Source organism: Piliocolobus tephrosceles, chromosome 3 (genome assembly GCF_002776525.5).
Source record: "Piliocolobus tephrosceles isolate RC106 chromosome 3, ASM277652v3, whole genome shotgun sequence".
In the NCBI taxonomy this organism is placed as follows: Eukaryota; Metazoa; Chordata; class Mammalia; order Primates; family Cercopithecidae; genus Piliocolobus; species Piliocolobus tephrosceles.
In genome coordinates, this window is record NC_045436.1 from 111,638,209 (window position 1) to 111,659,796 (window position 21,588).

Genomic DNA, 21,588 nt, shown 5'->3' on the forward strand with positions numbered 1-21,588 from the left:
CTTTGGGAGGCTGAGGTGGGCAGATCACTTGGGCCCAGGAGTTCAAGACCAGCCTGGGCAACATGGTGAAACCCATCTCTACAAAAAAATACAAAGATTAGCTAGATGGTGGTGGCGTACACCTGTAGTGCTCGTTACTCAGGAGACTGAGGTGAGAGAATCACTTGAACCCAGGAGGTTGAGGCTGCAGTGAGCTGAGGTTGCACCACACTACACTCCAGCCTGGGTGATAAAGTGAGACCTAGTCTCAAAAAAAAAAAAAAAAAATTAGATTATATTCAGTATCTTTAGATGAGTGGGAGGCATTAAATGCAAGGCATTAAAACATTGTAATTGTTAAGTTAGGTGGAGACTAAGACTTAATTTGGAATTCTGAGAGGAAAATCATAAGCTTAAGTTGTCCATATTGATAATGAAATAAAATGAAACATGTCTATAGTAGCATTATTTTTGAAAATTTGAAGTGATTGATAGATTTATAACCCCCGGTCTGGTCTCTGTTTTTTTTATTTTAGTGTTTATTTATGTTTCATGTTGTTGCTGCTGCTGTGGTCTTGTATCTCAAATATTGGAGAAAGTTTCTAAATATGCAGAAAAGGAATTGTATTCTAATTCTTTCTCCTTTATTTCCTCCCGGCATTACTATAACTGACAAGTAGACTATGCCCTCATCACTTTCCAGAGCCAGAAGCTTCCTGTAAGTTATCTCTGGATTGCCGTAAAGTTATCTTTGAATTACCTTTGGAAAGATGTATAACAAGCAATAACATTTTCGCATATTCATCTAGGGGCTTTATTGCCACATATGCCTATGCATTTTATTTGCATAGATAACTAGTGTTTGACTTGAGATATATTTAATAAATAGAGCCCCAAGAATAAACTGACTAGAAATAAGACATATTGAGTCCAAGTATTTCCTGGTTCCTTGGGTTATCTAATTATTTGGTTTGCTAGCAAGGATTGTAGAAAATAATAATATCACTGATTTAGGAAACCAGTTGCTATCATCTTAAGTTAAATGTACTAGTATGTGTTTAACCCGTTATCTTCAGTCACATTTCCCAATATTAGGCCATTTAAAACTTCCCATTCTTATCCTGGGAACTCTGTTCTCTCCACCTATTCTTGACCATGCCAGAGGTTATAGGTTATTCATCACCCTCATCCTTTGTGATAAGAATGTTTTATTTTCCCTTTAGTTGTTCTGCTTATTTTAGAGTAGTGACAATAGAGAACAATGCAACTACTGGATGAGGGAGAAAAAGAAAGTAGTAACAAGAAATGCCAAATTCCTTGCAGAATTATTGAAAAGCAAAATACTGTATAGCTTTTCTTTTTCAAGTAGTGCTGTGGAAACAGTATATGCTCCATGAGGGTGAGGACAATGTACATCTTGTTCACTATTGAAGCACCCTAGTGCTTGGTACAGTAAATGTCAGTAGTGATCAATAGGCATGCAATAAATATTTCTTGAATAAATGTTAAACTGGTCAGAAACATTAGACCTCAAAAGTTTGAAAGTTATTTTTTTCAATAATGATGAGTGACTTTGCCATTATAAAACGTAAGTTTTTTTTTTTAGAGTGGTCACAGAGCTGGAGATGTCATGAACACTTGGAATTAAGTCTTTTTTTAAAAACATGTTTGCATTATTTTATAATCTATGAACTTTAGTTGAATATATAATTAAAAAAAGACAAATGCCATCCACAGGCCCTTGGTATGGAAATGGAATGGGATTGCTAATGAAATTGTTCTCTATCTCAGGGCGTCATTTAAGCTCTTGGGATTGCCATAAATCTTTAATTTTGTCAATATGATATTACTATATGCAGTATAGTTTGCTAGGGGCAGTTTTTGTAGTATCAGCTGCTTATCTCATTCAGGTGAAGTACAAATTTAGTATGACAGTTGTAATGATTAATAGTTGCGTATAGTTAAAAGTAAATATTATAGTTGGGTGTAGTGGGGACACCTGTAGTCCTAGCTGCTTAGGAGGCTGAGGCAGGAGGATTGCTTGACCCCAGGAGTTTGAGGTCAGGCTGGGCAACATAGGTAGACACTGTCTCTTAAAAAAAAAGAAAAAAAAAGACTAGGCCCTGTGGCTTATGCTTGTAATCCTGCTAGCACTGGGAAGCCAAGGCAGGAGGATCTCTTGAGAACAGGAGTTCAAGACCAGCTTGGGCAACATAGTGAAACCTCATCTCTAATAAAAATGAAATAAAATAAAATTAGTTGGGTGTGATAACATGTGCCTGTAGTCCCAGCTACTGGGGAGACTGAGGAGGGAAGATCACTTGATCCTAGGATTTCAAGCTTGCAATGAGCTATGATTGTACCACTGTCCTCCAGCCTAGGTGACAGAGTGAGACCCTATCTAAAAACAACAACAACAACAACAAAGATACTGATAAGGAAATAGAAACTTAAAAAATGGCACAGTGCAAGAGTTACTTGCTTTGTTAAGCAAGATAAACACAGACACATTTTCTCAGGAAGGGAGCTTATAGTGGTTAAGACCAGATGGGAAGGATAGTTATTTATTAAGATGAGTATGTAGTAAATCACACACACAAAAATACATGTTTTCCCTTCTGTAACTTTTGGGAATAAATGCCAATATAAGACAGAGTTATCTGAGAATGTGTAAAATGGAATAAGTTATTGATATTTACTCTGAACTCTAAATTAAGCCTCATATAGGCTTATTTTTGTGTTCTTTCAATTTTAGGAACTCTGCCAGCATCTGTATCTCTGCATATGACTGATTTTGCAAACTATTGTTAAGATGATTAGTGATTTGTATTTTGGGTTAGATTTCATTGAGTTAGCAGTCTGATTCATTATGAAGCACTCCAGTGCTTGTAGGATTTTTAGTCTGAATCCTAAATGAAATAACACTAATTGTGCCAAACTACAGACTGAGATAAAATGACCTTACACTTAGGGTGGTAAGAGAGAAACTGTAATTTAACGCTATAGGACTTGTATCTTTACATACACTATAGAGGCTTCTGTTTTTTTGTAAGCTACTCTAGATGACCAGTATTTACAGAAGCTTAGTTCTAGCTTTTACCAGTTTGCCTTGATTTGGCCAGCTTGTTTTTTTCAGGGGGAGTTATGCTGGTTTATTTTCCTAGTGCTACATATAAAACTTGAGATTTGGGGTAGTATATTTGGATGTATTTCATATGTGTTTTTAAAATATACCTTTCATTGAAATAGCATGTTATGTAGATTTATTTGCAGTTTTGGAAACTCTAAATTTAAATTTTTCTGTGCAAAGCAGACCTAGCGTTACATATAATATTGCTTATAAATTTAAAAACTAAAATACAACCCCCCCAAAAGACATTAAACATTTTTTTATTTTTAATGTTTTTTAAAACTTTACTTTTAAGTTCTGGGATACATGTACAGAACATGCAGGTTTGTTATATAGGTATGCATGTACCATGGTGGTTTGCTGTATCTATCAACCCCTCATCTAGGTTTTAACCCCTGCATCCGTTAGGTATTTGTCCTAATGCTCTCCCTCCCCTTGCCACCCACTCCCCGACAGGCCCCGGTGTGTGATGTTCCCCTCCCTGTGCCCGTGTGTTCTCATTGTTCACCTCCCACTTAGGAGTGAGAACATGCAGTGTTTGGTTTTCTGTTCCTGTGTTAGTTTGCTGGGAATGATGGCTTCCAGCTTCATCCATGTCCCTGCAAAGGACGTGAACTCACTCTTTTTTTAAGGCTGCATATTTTTTAATGTTTTTTAATGCTATGTTGCCCAGGCTAGAGTGCAGTAGCTATTCAGTGGTGTGGTTATAGTGCACAATGGCCTTGAACTCCTAGCTGCAAACGATCCCTCCACCTCAGCCACCCAACTAGGTGGGACCAGAGGAGTGTACTGCTGTGCCCAGCTTTGAAATACGTTTTCTATGAAGTCAGTATTTTACAGAGTTATCTGAAGTTTTTGTTTAATAGAACCGAAGACAGATTTATTAAAGTCTTCACTCTGGTAGTGTTTAATCAGCCTTTGGTGATGGAGATTAAAACTTTTTAATGTAAGGAGTATATAAGACATAGGAGAAAATCGGGTTCCTTATCTAGGACTGATGGTTACTCTCAGAAATTTTACTCAGAGTCTCTGAGGCCTTTGTAGGAGTCACGCTAAGAAATGAAGAAATAAAGAGTAAATGAATGGCAGACTCAAAAAGCAGCTTGTGTAGTATTTGGGGAACTAAGTGGAGTGTTTTACATAGTGTTGAAATGAAGTTAGATGGTGAAGTTGGAAAGGTATTGCTAACAGGCTTTGTTATGTAATCGGGATTCCCAGTATAAATTTGGTTGATGTAATGGGAGGATCTTTTGAGAATCTATGTAAGTTGTTGTAGAAATTAGAAACTCTTGGAAAAACTATTTAAAAAACCTGCCCCTTCATTAGTTTGAAATTAAAGATAAGAAATTAATTGCACTACGTTTTCCCAAATAAAACATTTCTCTTTCTTGGATGAAAAATGTTAATCACTCAGTATTTAAGTCTTGCACTGAGCTGTATATGAGACTCTTTGAAGCCACATGATCAGTGTCACATTTAGAGATTGAAGTTACATTTGAATAATTTATTTCATAATTTTAAGATATTTTGAAATAGATTTTTGTGGTATGCCTACAAGGTGGAAAGTTGATGCCGAGACCTGAGAGGGGGAAATAAAGCTGAACAGAAGGATTTAATAATGTTAATTTCCTGAAATTGAGTTCTCTGTTATTGATTGATTGATACAGGGTCTCACTCTGTTGCCCAGGCTGTAGTGCAGTGGGGTAGTCTCGGCTCACTGCAGCCTGCGCCCCGGGTTTAAGTGATTCCTATGCCTCAGCCTCCCATGTAGTTGTGATTTACAGACATGGGCCACCACACCCGGCTAATTTTTGTAGTTTTAGTAGAAACAGGGTTTCACCATTTTGGCTAGGCTGGTCTGAAACTCCTTACCTCGCTACTGACCTCAAGTGATCCACCCACCTTGGCCACCCAAAGTGCTGGAATTACCGGCGGTAGCCACCTTGCTGGGCCAAGTTGCCTGTTTTTAATAGCACCATGAAAACCTGATTTTGGGGGCAGTCATGACCAGAACTATACTAAATTATTTAGTAAACTCAAATGAGAAATGTTTTAGCTTCAGTCATTTTTATTGGCATCCTAATCAAATCCAAAAGAGACCTCTGACCCCTAATATGACAGTATTGATCTTACTTTGGTTTTTACCTATTATAGATACTGGTAAACATTTTATGGTGCTTTTTTTTTTTTTTTAAGGAAGAGCTTTTGTAATTTTAATGGACTTACAAAGATTGAAACATGCAGAATTAAAAAACAGAAATATAGTTCCATATAGTATCTGTTTTAGAGATTAGAATTGGAGCACCAGAAAAGATGATAATTATTAATCTTCTATCTAGATTTTAAAAATATCTGGGAAAATTGAACATGTGGATGAATTACCATTTCTTTGTATCAAAGCATTGGGTGTTAATTGGCTGTGAGATGAGTAGGGAGGGAGGAAGGTGGCAGATTTTAGGATTATAAAGCATATGATCATTGATCATTCCACAAATACATGTTAAGTGCTTCCTATGTGGCGGGAACTGTATAGAGATATAAAAAGGATGTGTCTCCACACAGAAACATAGTCCCCTTAAGGAACATCCCATCTAGTGGGAGCTGTGATTAAAACAGATTAAATTGCCTTCTAATCCTATGCCCTGTGTTTTATAAAAATGATCTAAAATTGGGCCGGGTGTGGTGGCTCACACCTGTAATCCCAGCACTTTGGGAGGCCAAGGCGGGTGGATCACGAGGTCAGGAGTTCGAGAGCAGCTTGACCAACATGGTGAAACCCCCATCTCTATTAAAAATACAAAAATTAGCTAGGCGTGGTAACATGCACCTGTAACCCCAGCTACTCAGGAGGCTGAGGCAGGAGAATCGCGTGAACCTGGGAGGCGGAGTTTGCAGTGAGTCGAGATCGCGCCATTGCACTGCAGCCTGGGTGACATAGCAAAACTCAGTCTCCAAAAAAAAAAAAAAAAAAAAGATCTAAAACTAGTGAAACCTGTATGTTTTTGCAAATTTAGGGTGTTTTACCCATTTTCATTGTAGGTAATGGATTATGTAGTGTGTCTTTGGATCTAGAACTGTTTGATTTGGCTTTGCTTAATCTTGTATTTTTTTGTAGACTCTTACATTATTACACAAAAGTACCCAAAGAGACACATGTGCCTTATGGTGTACAGCAGAAATTCTGAAAACCTTGTTACCTAAAAACTTTATTTTCAGAAGTATTATATATAGGCTGAATATGGTAGAAATCAAATTTCTTCTCCTGCGGAAAATGATATTCTTTGTGCTATATGAAGTTCTGAGACATTTATGGAAAATAAAATACGGCTTAGCATCGCCCAAATTGTATGATAAGATTAGAGTTGAAGAGCTTAACCTGGAAAGTTGGAAACTAATTACTGTTAACATATGAACAAATATGGAAAACTTTCTCTTTGCTCCTTTAAGTAAGTGGAAAGGAATGACTATTTTCCCTTTAGAAATGTGAGAGAAAATGATATGGGAAACTTTGATTGCATTCTTATAAACTAGCATTTTGATTTCTTGTTACATGATAGAATATCTCTTTTTTCTTTAATCTCTATATGTAACAAATTTCAGATGACCTGAAAGCAACTCTTCAATTTGGGATATAAGGTCTAAACTTTACTTGAAAACAGTTCCAGATTCAGACACTTGGTTTTGGGGTGTGTGTATATATGTTAAAATACGAGCAAAGAACCCAATATAAATACTATGTGGCAATTTATTGAAAGCATACAGGAGTTTAATTTAGGCTCAGGACGTTGTGTCATTTGCTATTCTTGTTAGATATGAACTGGATTTTATTTTCTGCCTACTACCAAGCAGTACTTCTTATGTTGGACCCCTTGAATAAGGTTACTTTTAGAGCCATTTGTCACCTACTTCATACATAGCACATTTGATGAGTTTTATGTCTAGCTGGTCATCATTGATGATTGTTCAGTGATTATTTTGGCAGTTACAGCAGGAAGATGGCACAGTATAGTGCTGTGCTGCATAACAACGTTTGAATTGCCTAACAATGCATTTCTCAGAACATATCTTTGTTAAACGACATACGAGTATACTAGTTTTGATTAGGGTGACCATGTAACTCATCCAAATTGGACTCCTTTGAGCATGAAAAGGGATGGTAATAATAATTGCTTCAGAACAACAGATATAAACCAAGACTGACCCAGGCAAACTAAGATATGTACTCATACTAATTAGGACACTTTTGATTAGTAGTAACAGAAAATACAATTCAAACTAGCTTAAACAGTAAGGGAACTATATTGGCTTGTGTTATCAGAAAAGGCCAGCATTTGGGTGTGCTACAGGTGTGATTCAGTGAGGACTCTGCCTTTGTTTTTCTGTTTTCCAGACTCTGCCTCCCATGGCTGACTTTCCTTATTGTTGTTGCATGGCTGCCAACAGCAATTTGGGCTGTATTCTTCTTTGTTTATGACCAGCAGGAGAGAGAAGCCTGCTTTTCCTATAAACATAGAAAGAGTTCTGCGGTTTTGTGATTATTAGATACTCCTGAACTAAATCTCTGTGGCAAGGGGAATGTCATGTGCTGATTTTCTTAGGCATGGGATATCTGAATATCACTGAGGAAAGGAGAATAGAATTACTGATTCTATTAGACTAGTCAGAGTCCATTCTGGAAACTACTACTTGGGAAAGCAGTACAGCTAAATGAAGGGAAGGGGTTAGGAAGCAACCATGATGTTCATTGCAAAGTCCGGTGCTGTTGCTTATTTGCATTTTCCCTGAAGCATCTGATAATAAGTTCCTGCAAGATCCTAGCATACTGCAGATAACGTGTGTGTTTTCTTTTTCTGCAAGTGAAAATTTGTAGTATAAAATGACTTACTAGACTGGTAATGGGGAGAGAAAAGGAGTTTACCCTATCTTATTTTCTCTTTTTTTGAAGTAAGACTATAATAATTGTTGATCTCCTTTTTCTTTTTTTAAACAGACTAATAGGGATGCCAAAGGAAAAATATGATCCTCCAGATCCTCGCAGAATTTATACCATCATGTCAGCAGAGGAGGTAGCCAATGGGAAAAAATCTCACTGGGCAGAATTAGAAATCTCGGGTGAGTGGAATCTGAAGCATTTAATCTGGCATGTAATAGTGACAATAAAAAAGTTGAGTATTGCTATATTTTTTGTTGTACATTTTTAATTAGACTAGTTGAAAAGCTACAAGATGTTGAGATAATAGTGTTTAATTTATCTGTTTTATGTGTGACTGAGTATCTTTGTTTCCATTCTTTGAGATTAATTACATTGAGCAGGCATCTGGAATTGAGGATATTGGGAGTTTAGTTTCTAAGTAAAACCAGATTCTTTGATATAATAGATTTCATTTAGGCTATTTCAGAGTAATTATGTTTGCAAATTGAAATCTTTGCCATCCTCCTATCTCAGTGTCGGCAAAGAAGAAAACCTGGAAGCTATCTATTTAGTCTAATAAATTATAATAACTATGTTATAGGACCTTACTACCTGTTTGGGATTGGGCAAAATAAAATGTGATTCCTAAAAACTCATAATTCTAGTCTAATAATGAGAAAAACATCAGACAAACTCAAGCTAAAGGACCTTGTGCAAAATACCTAGCTTGATTAATACTCAAAATTGTCATTGTCATGTAAAACAAGTAAAGGCTGAAACTGTCATAGACCAGAGGAGACTAAGGAGATGTAACTAAATGCAAAATGGTAGCCTGCATTGAATCTGGAATAAAAAGATATAAAAATTGGTGAAATCCAAATAAAGTCTAGAGTTTAGTTAGTAGTAATGCACCAGTGTTGGTTTCCTAGTTTCGACAAATGTACCATGGTGATGATGCAGATTCTAATGTTAGGGAAGCTGAAGGAGGGATATATAGGAACTCTCTGTGTTATCTTGGTAACTTTTCTGTGAATCTAAAATTACTACAAAATTTAAAGTTTATTAAAAATATAAGTATTATTTTTCTTTTATGAATTGGTATAATACAGATTATGTATAAAGTGCCATTTTTTCCCCAGAAGGCATTCATTTGAAAGAGTTAAACCCCAAATTGTAATGTCAATAGCAAGAATTACTTGCACATTTAGCTAAAAGGTAACTGGGTGGATGGATGATTGGTAGTCAAAAGAATGAATATGAGCCGATCTTACTAAGTTAGTCTAGGGTTTCGTAACCTTGGCACTACTGACACTGAGCTGAATAATAGTGGAGGGCTGTTGTGTGCATTGTGGGATATTTAGTAGCATTCCTGGCCTCTACTCACTAGATAGCAGTAGTACCCCTTCAGTTGTGGCAGCCAAAAATGTCTCCAGGCATTCCAAATCCTGTGAGGAAACCAAATTGCCTCTGGTTGAGAACTACTCAGTTAAACTCCAACGGTTTCCACATTTTGCCACTTCTCATTTAATACGTGGAAGGTTCATGAGAAAGAGTGGTTGTCATGTGAAAGTGGCATGAACGTAAAGGAGGGCCAGGTCTCCTCTTGGAAGCAGTCAAATGCATTAAATGAAAAACTAAAATGTCAGAGATACAATATCCATGTGCAGCCTCTCTTACCACTTTTTAGCCCTTGTAGTTTAGGTGTCATCTTGGGCCTGGGGTTTTACACTTCAGTATTTTGCCTTTTAGGTAGAGTGCGGAGCCTAAGTACATCACTTTGGTCATTGACACACTTGACAGCGCTGCACCTAAATGACAATTACCTTAGTCGCATTCCACCTGATATTGCCAAGCTTCATAATCTGGTTTACCTGGATCTGTCATCCAATAAACTCAGAAGTTTACCAGCAGAACTAGGAAACATGGTGTCTCTCAGGTGAGGAAGTAATACAGACATGACTCACTATATAAAACTCTAAATTTAAGAAAATTAGGGATGTTACTCAATTGTAGGATTTCTGTGTGTTGTAACTATCAAATTATATAAACTGTCTAAGCATAGTGCTTGAGTTGGCCTCCGTTATTCATTTCTTTTCCTTTCTTTAAATTTGGAGGGTCCTGAATTAGAATGTGCTTGTATTACCAGTTTCCTTGACAAACTTGAGGTGGGGTGAGGCTAAAATAGTAAGTCTCATTATCCGATGTGATAAGACTAATCAGAAATACTTGAAAAATGAAGTTTTGCTGATGAATACAACTGATAAGAACATATCTCTATTATATGAGTCAAAGTATATTTATATTTCATAATACAACTCCTTAAGGAAACCTTAAAACCCGATGAACGGGATTTATTTCTAATTTTTAGGGATTCTTTAAAAATTCCCTAAAGAAATCCTAAAAAAATTTTACCGGAAATCTTAAGATCTTATCTAAATGTTTCCAATGATTATCTGTTGAGTAATAATTTTTAAAAATTGCCGTCACATGTTTAAACTTAAACATTGTTTTAAAATCTTGTTCTTCACTATCCTTTACTTGCTTTTTTTAGTTTTGGTCATCCACTAATGAGGGTGCTATTTTTTTCCTATAGTCTGCTCAAAATTTCACAGTCATAAAGTTAGATCTTATTTATGCTGTCCTATTCTTGTCTGTACTATCTATGCTTTATTTTAATATTTATGTTTCGTGTCAGTAATTGTCGATCATAGTATTTTTTTCATCTTTTCACATTTTCTTGTCTTTAATATACTTCACCTGTTTCTTATTAATCTTTTTATTAATTTTTTGGTTTGTTTTCTTAGTATTTTGATATGATTAGAGTAGTATTCAGTTACTTAAGGTATAGGTGATTGGCTACTAATTACAGTTTATTCCTGAAGTTTGTGTAAAAATTTGTACTTTTTTCTATTGATGAGAAGGGGTTCAACGATATCTGTTGGTTAGATACTAAAGATATCTGTCACATTTGCATTTGACAGGCATTTTTGGTGAGAAAAAAGGGGGTAGATTTAGCCTGAGAATGATAATGCAGTTCCTACACCTCCAACTTTAATGTGAGCTAGAGAATGAGTAAATCATAGAAATAGAAACATTGTTAATAGTAGTGGCAATTACACATTTCATAGTAATTTTATATTGTACAATGTTTTTGGATGAGCACATAGAAATGTGCCTTGAATATAAACAATCACTCGTAGTATGTTAGAAGGAGCGTTAATGGCAAATACAGATGTTAATAAAACTTAGTATATTAAACTAAATTTTTATTTTTTTAAAAAACAGGGAATTGCTTTTAAATAACAATCTGTTACGGGTTTTGCCTTATGAACTTGGTCGGCTCTTCCAGCTACAAACTCTAGGTTTGAAAGGTAAGTGACTTTTAAACAGTTTTCAGGTATTCTGATCCTTTGAAAGAGCATTTTGGTCTTTAGATTAAAAGTTAAGTTTTAGTATGATTTTGAGAATGTGACTACGTGTGCTTTCTCTTGAAAGAAAAGTAGTTCTTTATGTATCAAATTGAACTTGAAGATTTCAGTATGTGCCATCGTTTTAACAAACTTGTAAGGGGAAAATTTTTTGGTTTTTATATCTTACCTTTAATTTTCTGTCAAACTGAAATTTCTTAGAAGAGATAATTTAAATTAACACTTAAAAAAAAAAAAAGTGAATACTAGGCCGAGTGTGATGGTTCACGTCTGTAATCCCAACACTTTGGGAGGCCGAGGCGGGTGGATCACCTGAGGTCGGGAATTTGAGACCAGCCTGACCAACATGGAGAAACCTACTAAAGTCTCTACTAAAAATACAAAATTAGCTGGGTGTGGTGGTACATGCCTGTAATCCCAGCTACTTGGGAGTCAGGAAAATCACTTGAACCCAGGAGGCGGAGGTTGCGGGAAGCCAAGATCACGCCATTGCGTTCCAACCTGGGCAACAAGAGCAAAACTTTGTCTCAAAAAAAAAAAAAAAGAATTACTTTACATAATAATAGTCTAAACCTCACCCAGAATGCCTCATGTTTAGCTTTTGACTGAATAAAATAGCATTGATGTGATTATAGGAGAGAAAACGTTATAATAGTAAAATTAGCTATACCTGTTAAGTAAATTATTCTAAGTAGCATGTGTTAATCCAAAATGCATGCTTCTCTGACTGTCTTTCTCAGTCAATTTGGGATGAAAGGCACACTCAATTCATAGAAACATTGACATTTGTATAATTTTCTCTTATGGCATAGCATGTAAGAGTTTATGAATTAATAGGACCAAATACAAATATTCTGTATTAAACATTTTCTTCTGTGCTCATGAGGAATAAACATCAATCAAAGCCTTGTAAAGTATACACTTTCATAGATTTTATTTTCCTTCTTAAAAGACTATTTTAGTTTCCATGATAATGTTCTGCCGGCATTTGCTTATGTCATATAATGGATCATTAAGAATGAAATTTGAATAAGAATAGAAAGAATGATGATATTATTGGTTGAAATAACATATGATAGTTAGGTTTCCTTATTCAGTTTCATAAATTAGACAATTATATGAATGGTTTGAATCTTGTGTTTATAGTTTCTCTGTAAGATTTTATTGATTTTTTAAAATCACATATGAAGTAGGGAGGGAGAATACTTATATCTAAAATATTTTCCTGAGGATTGAGGATTAACCCAAGGCATTTGAAATTGTACTGTTGAGACATTTTGCCTCATTTTCTTTATGCTCAATCTCATTCTTATATAGTTGAGATAGCCATTCAGCTAGAGTTGGAGTAGGGGACAAGTCTATTCCTCACTAGCAGCTATTTTCTTCTTCCTGATATTGATAGAAAGCATATCAATGACAAATGAATAATTTACTTTTTTTGTTTTGAGATGGAGTTTCGCTTTTGTTGCCCAGGCTGGAGTGCAATGGCACCATCTCGGCTCACCGCAACCTCCACCTCCCCGCAACCTCTGTCTCCCACATTCAAATGATTCTCCTGCCCCAGCCTCCCAAGTAACTGGGATTACAGGCATGTGCCACCATGCCTGGCTAATTTTTTGTGTTTTTAGTAGAGACGGGGCTTTCTCCATGTTGGTCAGGCTGATCTCCAACTCTTGACCTTAGGTGGTCCGCCTACCTCGGTCTCCCAAAGTGCTGGGATTACAGGCGTGAGCCATCGCGCCAGGCGAGTAATTTACTATTGAATACAGTGGACTTACCCTTTGTATTAGAAACGTTCCTGAAAAAGCAACTGTTAGTATTTCTTACTCTTTTATAACTCTGTTTCATATTATCTCAAGTACAAGCATGTTTCCAGAAAATTTGTACTAAGTATCAACTGAATGAGTAATTTTGAATATTATCTTCTCAGTCCTTCATTCAGTTTTTCTAGTTAAAATGATAGTTTTCCAAACAATTGTCTTTGACTAGCCTTCCATTCTAGTGGCCTTTTGTCTACTGATTTACATTCTTTGAAATCTATCAAGTCAGACACCAGCTCTGCTTCACCAACTGTAACTTAGCTTTGTTTATGCCTGTGGATAAATTCTTTTTTATTAAATTTCAATTTGTTATATGGTAAGTACCTATACGTAGCCCTTTTCTAAACTTCTTTGAGAGTCTATTTAGTTTTTTGTCAGTGCCACTTTCCAAGGTGATTCAGGAAACCAGATCTCTTCCTTTTAAAAAGTTTAAGATGGTAGTAGCAGGAGTGGCTTTTGAAGCAATTTAAGGGATACAGTGTTGCTAATGAATGGTAGTTTTATATTCTTAGGAAGGTAAAATTTGAAATAATTTCAGTCAGTCTTACTAACCATATTATGGCACTTTATGTCAAAAAAAAATGGAATGGAACATTTGAAATAGCACTGTGATATAGTTAAAAGAAACAATGAGAATGAACTGCTTCCAAGACATTTTGTCTTGAAACTGGAAGATTTTTTTTTCTCTATTTCCTTTTCTTCCTTTGAAACTCAGATACTGAAATTTTAGTAATGATTTGGGTCATGCTGGCTCAACAAGCTAATTTTTAGAAATTTTATTTTGAGATTTGAGGAGAGTGTGGAGAGTAGGTTATTTGAGGAATTAGGATAAGAAGGCCAATTTTAAAACTATAGACACAGACATGGCCAGTCTAGTAAGTTGGAAGTGTTCTGTGAAGTCACTTAGAAAAATAAAAATGTATTAATTTTATGAAGAAAAGGCATAAGTAAAAGCAACTCTCATACAGTTATTGTAAAAGAATTTAGAATTCATGTCCTAAGGTGTAAGGCAATACTTTATCAGACATGTGGACCAACAAGTTGTCCTTGAGCAATAAAAATTGATGTCCCAGGTCATAAAAATATGTAGGACCTCGCTAATTTTGAAAATTTCTAGCTTTCTTCCAAGAATTATTTGGTCCGTTTATGGACCATGTCAGTGGAAGACTTATTTTGTAAATTTGTTTTATTCTTGAAGTATAATATAAAAGAGTAATTAACATACATTTTAAAGAAAATAATTAAATGAATAGCTGTTCTCCTATTAGCCAATATTTTAAATACCTTTTTTAAAAAAATGCACTGGGAAAATATAATTGTCATTTATATAGGAGACAAAATACTTATTTTTGTGTTGTATGTGAGCTTCTGAAAATCAATAAGAAAAATAACAGTCTAGTAGAGAACATATTAATAGTTCATACCAGATGATATACAAAGAGGTCTAAAATTGGACCTGATCAGCCTTATGCATAATAATAGTACAGATTGAAATTATATTCAATTACCATTTTTCACCTATCAGATTGGAAGGATTCGAAAAATTTGACAAAATAGCCCTGTTGGTGAGATTATGGGGAAATAGCCACAATCATACCTTGTCAATATAGATACTGTATACCTTTTATGTTTCCTGCGTTTTCTTTCACGATTACGTCTTTCTCCCAGATGTTACTACTATCCTGAATTTAGGTATTGGGGTTATGTATGCATCTGTTAAAGGTGTTTTAACCTTTTTATGAATGGAATCCTACTGAATGTAATTTTCCATGACTTGTTTTGTTTTTTGTTTTGTTTTTTTTTTTTGTTTGAGATGGAGTCTCACTTTGTTGCCCAGACTGGAGTGCAGTGGTGTAACCTTGGCTCACTGCAAGCTCCGCCTCCTGGATTCACACCATTCTCCTGCCTCAGCCTCCCAAGTAGCTGAGACAACAGGCACCTGCCACCATGCCCGGCTAATTTTTTTGTATTTTTAGTAGAGACGGTGTTTCACCATGTTAACCAGGATGGTCTCAATCTCCTGACCTCATGATCCACCCATCTCAGCCTCCCAAAGTGCTAGGATTACAGACGTGAGCCACCACACCCGGCCTATGACTTGGTTTTTATTCAGCATTATGTTTTTATGATTCAGCCATGTTGATGCGTACATCTAATGACAATTCATTGTTTTACTGCTGTATTGTATTCTGATATGTGAATATGCTATAATTCATTCTGCTGTAGATATTTAGGTTGCTTCCATTTTTGTTTTTGGCTACTATAAGTAGTACAGCCATGAACATTCTCATACATGTCTTCTGATATACTTCATAGGAGTGGAATTGGGATGTAGAGGTCTGTACATCCTTAGGTTTTTTAGGCAATGCCATAATGTTTTACAAAGTAGTTGTACTAAAAGATACTACTTAAAATTATACAGTTTTCATTTTCAGTCTTTTCTCCAACACTTGATATTGTCAGATTTTTAAGTTTTGCCAGTTACAGAGTATGAAATAGTTTCTAACTGTTCTCTTAATTGACATTTTCCTAATTGCTGATAAGATTTTGCATTTTTTCATGTGTCTGTTGGCCATTATATTTCTTTGAAATTACTATTGATGTTTTTGCCTATTTTCTATTCGATGGTTTCTTACTGAATTGGGGGAGTTCTTTTTTCTATTTTGCATTATAAGTGTCTTCTCCCACTCCGTGGCTTTTCCTTTTGTTTTCTTGTATCTTTTTAATGAATATATATATATAATATATAATATATAATATATAATATATAATATATAATATATATATTAGACAGAGTCTCGCTCTGTTACCCAGGCTGGAGTGCAGTGGCACAATGTCGGCCAGTGCAACCTCTACCCCCCGGGTTCAAGCGTTTCTTCTACCTCAGCTTCCCAAGTAGCTGGGATTTACAGGTGTGCATCACTATGCCTGGCTAATTTTTGTATTTTTAGTAGAGACGGGGTTTCACCATGCTGGCCAGGCTAGTCTCGAACTCCTGACCTCAGGTCATCCTCCCACCTCAGCCTCCCAAAGTGCTGGGATTACAGGTGTGAGCCACCATGCCCGGCCAGATTTGATATTTTCAATGTAGTTGAGTTTTAAAATATTTTCTCTTGTATTTAGTTCATTTGTGTCTTGTTAATAACAGAAATCTTGCCCTTCCCAAATCAGAAATATATTCTCTTGTATCATCTTTTAAAAGTTTTGAGGTTTTGCTCTTTGCAGTTAATTCTTTAATTCATTTGTAATTGATTTTTTTTTTTTTTGGGACAAAGTCTTGCTCTGTTGCCTGGGTTGGAGTACAATGGTACAATCTTCTGCTCACTACAACCTCTGCCTCCTGGGTTCAAGGAATTCTCCTGCCTCAGCCTCTCGAGTAGCTGGGATTACAGGCTCTTGCCACCACACCCAGCTAGTTTTTGTATTTTTAGTAGAGACAGGGTTTCACCATCTTGGTCAGGCTGGTCTCGAACTCCTGACCTTAGGTGATCTACCTGCCTCAGCCTCCCAAAGTATTGGAATTATGGATGTGAGCCACTGTGCATGGCTCTTGTAATTGATTTTTTTTTTTTTTTTTTTGAGAAAAGCTGGCATAAAGCACTTCTATTGCAATAATAAAACTTGAGACTCATATATGGTGCTGGGGGGAGGGGGCAGCAACGATTTCTCTCACCAAATCACTACACAGGACAGCAAAGGGGTGAGAAGGGGCTGAGGGAGGAAAAGCCAGGAAACTCTGAGATCAGCAGAGGGAGCCAAGCATCAAAAAACAGGAGATGCTGAAGCTGCGATGACCAGCATCATTTTCTTAAGAGAACATTCAAGGATTTGTCATGATGGCTGGGCTTTCAGTGGGTGTTAAGTCTACAAACAGCACCTTCAATTGAAACTGTCAATTAAAGTTCTTAAGATTTAGGAAGTGGTGGAGCTTGGAAAGTTATGAGATTACAAAATTCCTGAAGGTCCATTAGAAAAACCACAGGACGAAAGAAAATAAAAACAAAAAAAATAAGCCAGGCCACAAAGAAGGCTTCAGAGGTCCCTGCTGGCCCAGGGACAGATACCTGTAGTGTCCAGCATCGCAGTGAACATGATCTGCTTTCAAAGGCAGAGGGTTTAAGGGGAGGATGGGGAGGGAATGGTGGAGGCAAAGGCTCTCCCCATTCCCACCTCAGTTTTAGGTAGGGCTTTTAATTTAACCCAAGGACGTCTCTCAGCTTGGAAAATAATTCAGTCCTCAACAGTGCCTCAAATCTGCTATCGCTTTGCAGCGCAGCAGCAAGAATATTTAATATATAATAGATAAAAATTTCATCCAAAAAATTAAAATAAAATATTCTTGCAACCCCCACCCAACACCAATTCCTATTCTAACGTTAACCTATCACTTGTGCTGTTAATACTTGACCATGTACTTAACTGGAAACCTATATTGAAAAGACTGAAACTGAATCTTCACCCCAAAATGAAAACAAAATAAAACGAATAACTTGAGGTTTATGGCATATAGTTTAGGTAAACACACATACGAGGAGAAAGGGGAAGAGGAAAAGGAGGTGTCAGAAGCAAAGCTGAGTGACAGAACACATTCCGTCAGGGCAGATGTCTATACAGAGTGGAGTGGAACACCAGGAAAAGCTCCACATGGATTCATGTGCACACGTCTGGAGGCACCAGATCCCTCCATGGCAGATCCAAGAACAGGGAACTAACGGAGGAGGCCATTCCTGTCATTCCAGTTTTAGAAGCTCCACATCGAAGACGAGAGTGGCATGTGGGATGATGCCTGGGTGCCCAGTGGCACCATAGGCATAATCTGGAGATATAGTCAGTTTGGCTTTCTGACCCACACTCATCTGGGCAACCCCTTCTTCCCAGCCTCGGATCACCTCCTGCTTGCCTAGCATAAACTTAAAGGGCTTGTTTCTGTCCCGGAAGGAATCAAATTTCTTTCCATCTTCAAGCATATCCCGGTGTAGTGCACCACGCAGGTCTGGCCGCGCTTCGGGAAGGTGCGCCCGTCTCCTGGGGAGATGGTTTCCACCTGCACTCCCATGGCGGCGGCGGACGCTCAGCGGGCGGGCAGCGCGACGGGCGGCGTGGACCGACAGCGACCTGGCGGCGGTTCCATGGCTCTGCCTAGTCCCTCGGCTCGTCGCCTACACACGCGCGCGCCCCCTCACTGATTTTTAAATATAGTATTGAGGGGTCTAATTTAGGGAGGAATTTAATTTTGTTTTTTTCCCTTTGAGTAACAAGTTGTCTCAACATCATTAGTGAATAGTTTTTCCTTTTCTCATTGACCAGTAAAGTCACTTCTCTTATATATTAAGTATGTCTAGGTCTATTTTGGGAATCTCTATTCCTTTCCAGTAGTCAATTTGTCTAACCTTGTACCAATTAGCATATTGTCTTACTATGACCTTATATTAAAACTTGGTATTTGGTTTTGAAAGTCCTCTCACATTTTTCTTTAACAGTGTCTTGACAATTTGGGCACCATGGCTCTTCCTCATACATAAGAAACAGCTTGTTAAATTTCATGAAAAACTCTGTTTGAACTCTGGAATTGCATTGACTGACTGGATCAATTTAGGAAGAATTGACATCTTAATTATATTGAATCATCCTATTCATGAATTTGGGCTCTTTGTCCATTTATTTAATATCTTCTAGTAAAATTTTACAGCTTTCTACACCAATCAAGTACATCTGTTAAACTTATTTCTAGGTACTTTATACTTTTTTTGTTTTTATTGTAAACCACAACTGTCTTTTTTACTTTTTTTTTTTTTTTTTTTTTTTGCGACGAAGTTTCACTCTGTTACCCAGGCTGGAGTGCAGTGGTGCAATCTTGGCTCACTGCAACCACTGCCTCCCGGGTTCAAACGATTCTCCTGCCTCAGCTTCCTGAGTAGCTGGGATTATAGGCTCCTGCCACTACACCCAGGTAATTTTTGTGTTTTTAGTAGAGACAGGGTTTCACCATGTTGGCCAGACTGGTCTCAAATTCCTGACGTCAAGTGATCCACCCTCCTTTGCCTCCCAAAGTGCTGGGATTACAGGTATGAGCCACCGTACCTGGCCAACTGTTTTATTTTTTAAGGTTTTTCTTTCTCTTTTTTTCTTTTCTTGCCCATTTCCTATTTGCTGTTGGACATAGAAATACAATTGGTTTTTTATTTGTTTTAAAATTAATCTTATAGTAAGCCTTCTTGGCTAAAATCTCATTCTTCTAAAAACTTACCTGCAAATTTTTTGGAGTTTTACATTCAGTAATCATTTCATCTGAAATAATGCTTTGTTTTTTTTTTTTTTTCTTTTCCAATTCTTACATATTTAATTTGTTTTTTCTTGTTTTAATGCACTAACTCTAGGATAATTCATACGATGTTGAGTAGAAGCATTAATACTGGGCATACGTCTGTTGTTTCCAGTTTTAAAGGGAATGCTTCAGTATATGTTGGTGGCAACTATGCATTGTTTGGTTCTGGAAGTTGAGATAAATGTGTACCTATACTGGATTATACTTTCAAATACAAGCATTTAAGGCTACAGCTTTGCCTGTTTGGCTACTTTTTTGTTGCATACACTGTTTTGATATGAAGTATTACATTATTGTTTTGGTCTAAGTATTTTTAATATGGGTTATATCTTTCTTGTCGATTATTTAAAATATTATTTAAAATTTCCATGCATCTGATTTTAAATTTAGTTATTTTTATTGTTAGCTTTAAAACTTAATTGCATTATAGGCTAATAAACCAGTTCTGTGACATTTGTTGATTCTTGCCCTATGGCATAGTATATGATTGGTTTTTGTAAATGCTTAATCTGTATCTGAAAAGAATTTTTTTTCTCTACTTTTTCTAGAGTAGAGGATTCTCTACTCTAATCGTCTTGGGCACAGGATTTATTTATTTGTCCATTAGTTCAATTTGTAAGTTGTATTTCTCAGATTTCCTATGTCTTTAGAAATTTTTGACTGTTGGCTTTTTCAGTATTTTTGTTAAAATTTCCATTAAAATGAAATTGTTTATTATGTACTTCAGTCAGTTTTTGCTTTACATATCTTGGGTTTATTTTATTAGGTAATACGCACTTAATATTATTATAATCTTATGGTGATAATGTCTTTTGGTTAATTGAACCCAATACTAGGTACTGAGCTTCTTCCTTATTAGGATTTTGTCTTATAGTCTGTATTTCTAATATAGCTATGCCAATTTTCTTTTGGTTAATGTTTGTTTAGTATATCTTATCCATTTACTTTCAACCTTTTGTGTGCTTACTTTTAGGTATAGCTTTTATAAGTAGTAGTATATAGCTGGACTTTGTTTTTAATCCACTCTACTCTTTGTTTTTAATGTGGGTTCAGACCAGTTGCCTTACATAAAATTATTGATATTTTTGTTATTGCTGTCCTACCTTTTGATTCCACTGTGTGTAATTTTTTTCTGCTTCCTCGCCCTTCTAAAAGTAAGGTTTTTTTTCCATATTTTTCCTTCTGTTTACTTTCTCTTTGTTTGAAATTGCTCTATTCTGTTTCTAGACTCCTTGTGTTTATTCTTGAGATAGTGCCTTGAATATATTTTTTAAAAGATTAATTTTAAAGTAACTTTAAAAATTGACCTATTTATATATAGTGAAATTCTTACCTCTTTGGTAAGAATTGGTGTATAGTTCAGTGAATGTTGACAGACATGTAGTTGCATAACCAGCACCACAGTCAAGAACAGTTCCATCACTCTCCAAAATTCATTTATGCCTACTGAAGTCAATGCCTTCTTCTCTCAGCCCTTGACAACTACTTTTCCAGAATGTCATATATTGGAACATACAGTATGTCGCCTTTTAAGTCTGGATTCTTTGGTTTAGCATAATGTGTTTGAGGTTCATTCATGTTGTGTGTATAAAACCTGTGGCACATCCATGTAATGGAATATTGCTTAACAGTAGAAATGAAGGAAAATGTGCTTTTTTGAAATTTTACCGTTTTGGATTTTACCTTTAGGTTGATGGTTTGTTTTAATTTTTGTGTATGGCACAAAGTTTATTATTTTGCATATACATATCTAGTTATTGTAGTATTATTTGTTGAAAAGATTATACTTTCTACAGGGAATTTGCCTTGCAACTTTGTCAAAATCAAGTTGTCCAAATATGTGTGGATCTACTGCTAAACACACTATTCTATCCCATTGTTCTATGCTAATACCAAAATGTTTAATTGTAGCTCTATGATGAGCTATGATACAGGGATTATGAGTTTCCAAACTTTGTTCATAGTTTTCAAAGTTGCATTGACATTTGCAGATG

At 36.1% G+C, this 21,588-nt stretch overlaps 1 protein-coding gene and 1 pseudogene across 10 annotated transcripts in view; one reads left to right on the forward strand and one right to left on the reverse strand.

Moving 5' to 3' along the window:
- Positions 1–21,588, forward strand: part of CNOT6L (CCR4-NOT transcription complex subunit 6 like) — a 104,186-nt gene that overhangs the window by 35,723 nt on the left and 46,875 nt on the right. For 8 of the 9 annotated variants that reach the window (XM_023222488.3, XM_023222486.2, XM_023222491.2 and 5 more), the window contains exons 2-4: positions 8,100–8,221; positions 9,771–9,957; positions 11,307–11,392. In XM_023222488.3, coding sequence (XP_023078256.1) covers positions 8,110–8,221; positions 9,771–9,957; positions 11,307–11,392 — 385 coding nt within the window. In that variant the 5' untranslated portion in view covers positions 8,100–8,109. The remainder of the gene's footprint in view (positions 1–8,099; positions 8,222–9,770; positions 9,958–11,306; positions 11,393–21,588) is intronic. The other variant, XM_023222493.2, reaches the window with a different exon arrangement.
- Positions 16,830–18,412, reverse strand: LOC111549330 (annotated as a pseudogene). Its single transcript, XR_002733698.2, has one exon. The product of XR_002733698.2 is annotated as a peptidyl-prolyl cis-trans isomerase FKBP1A pseudogene (transcript).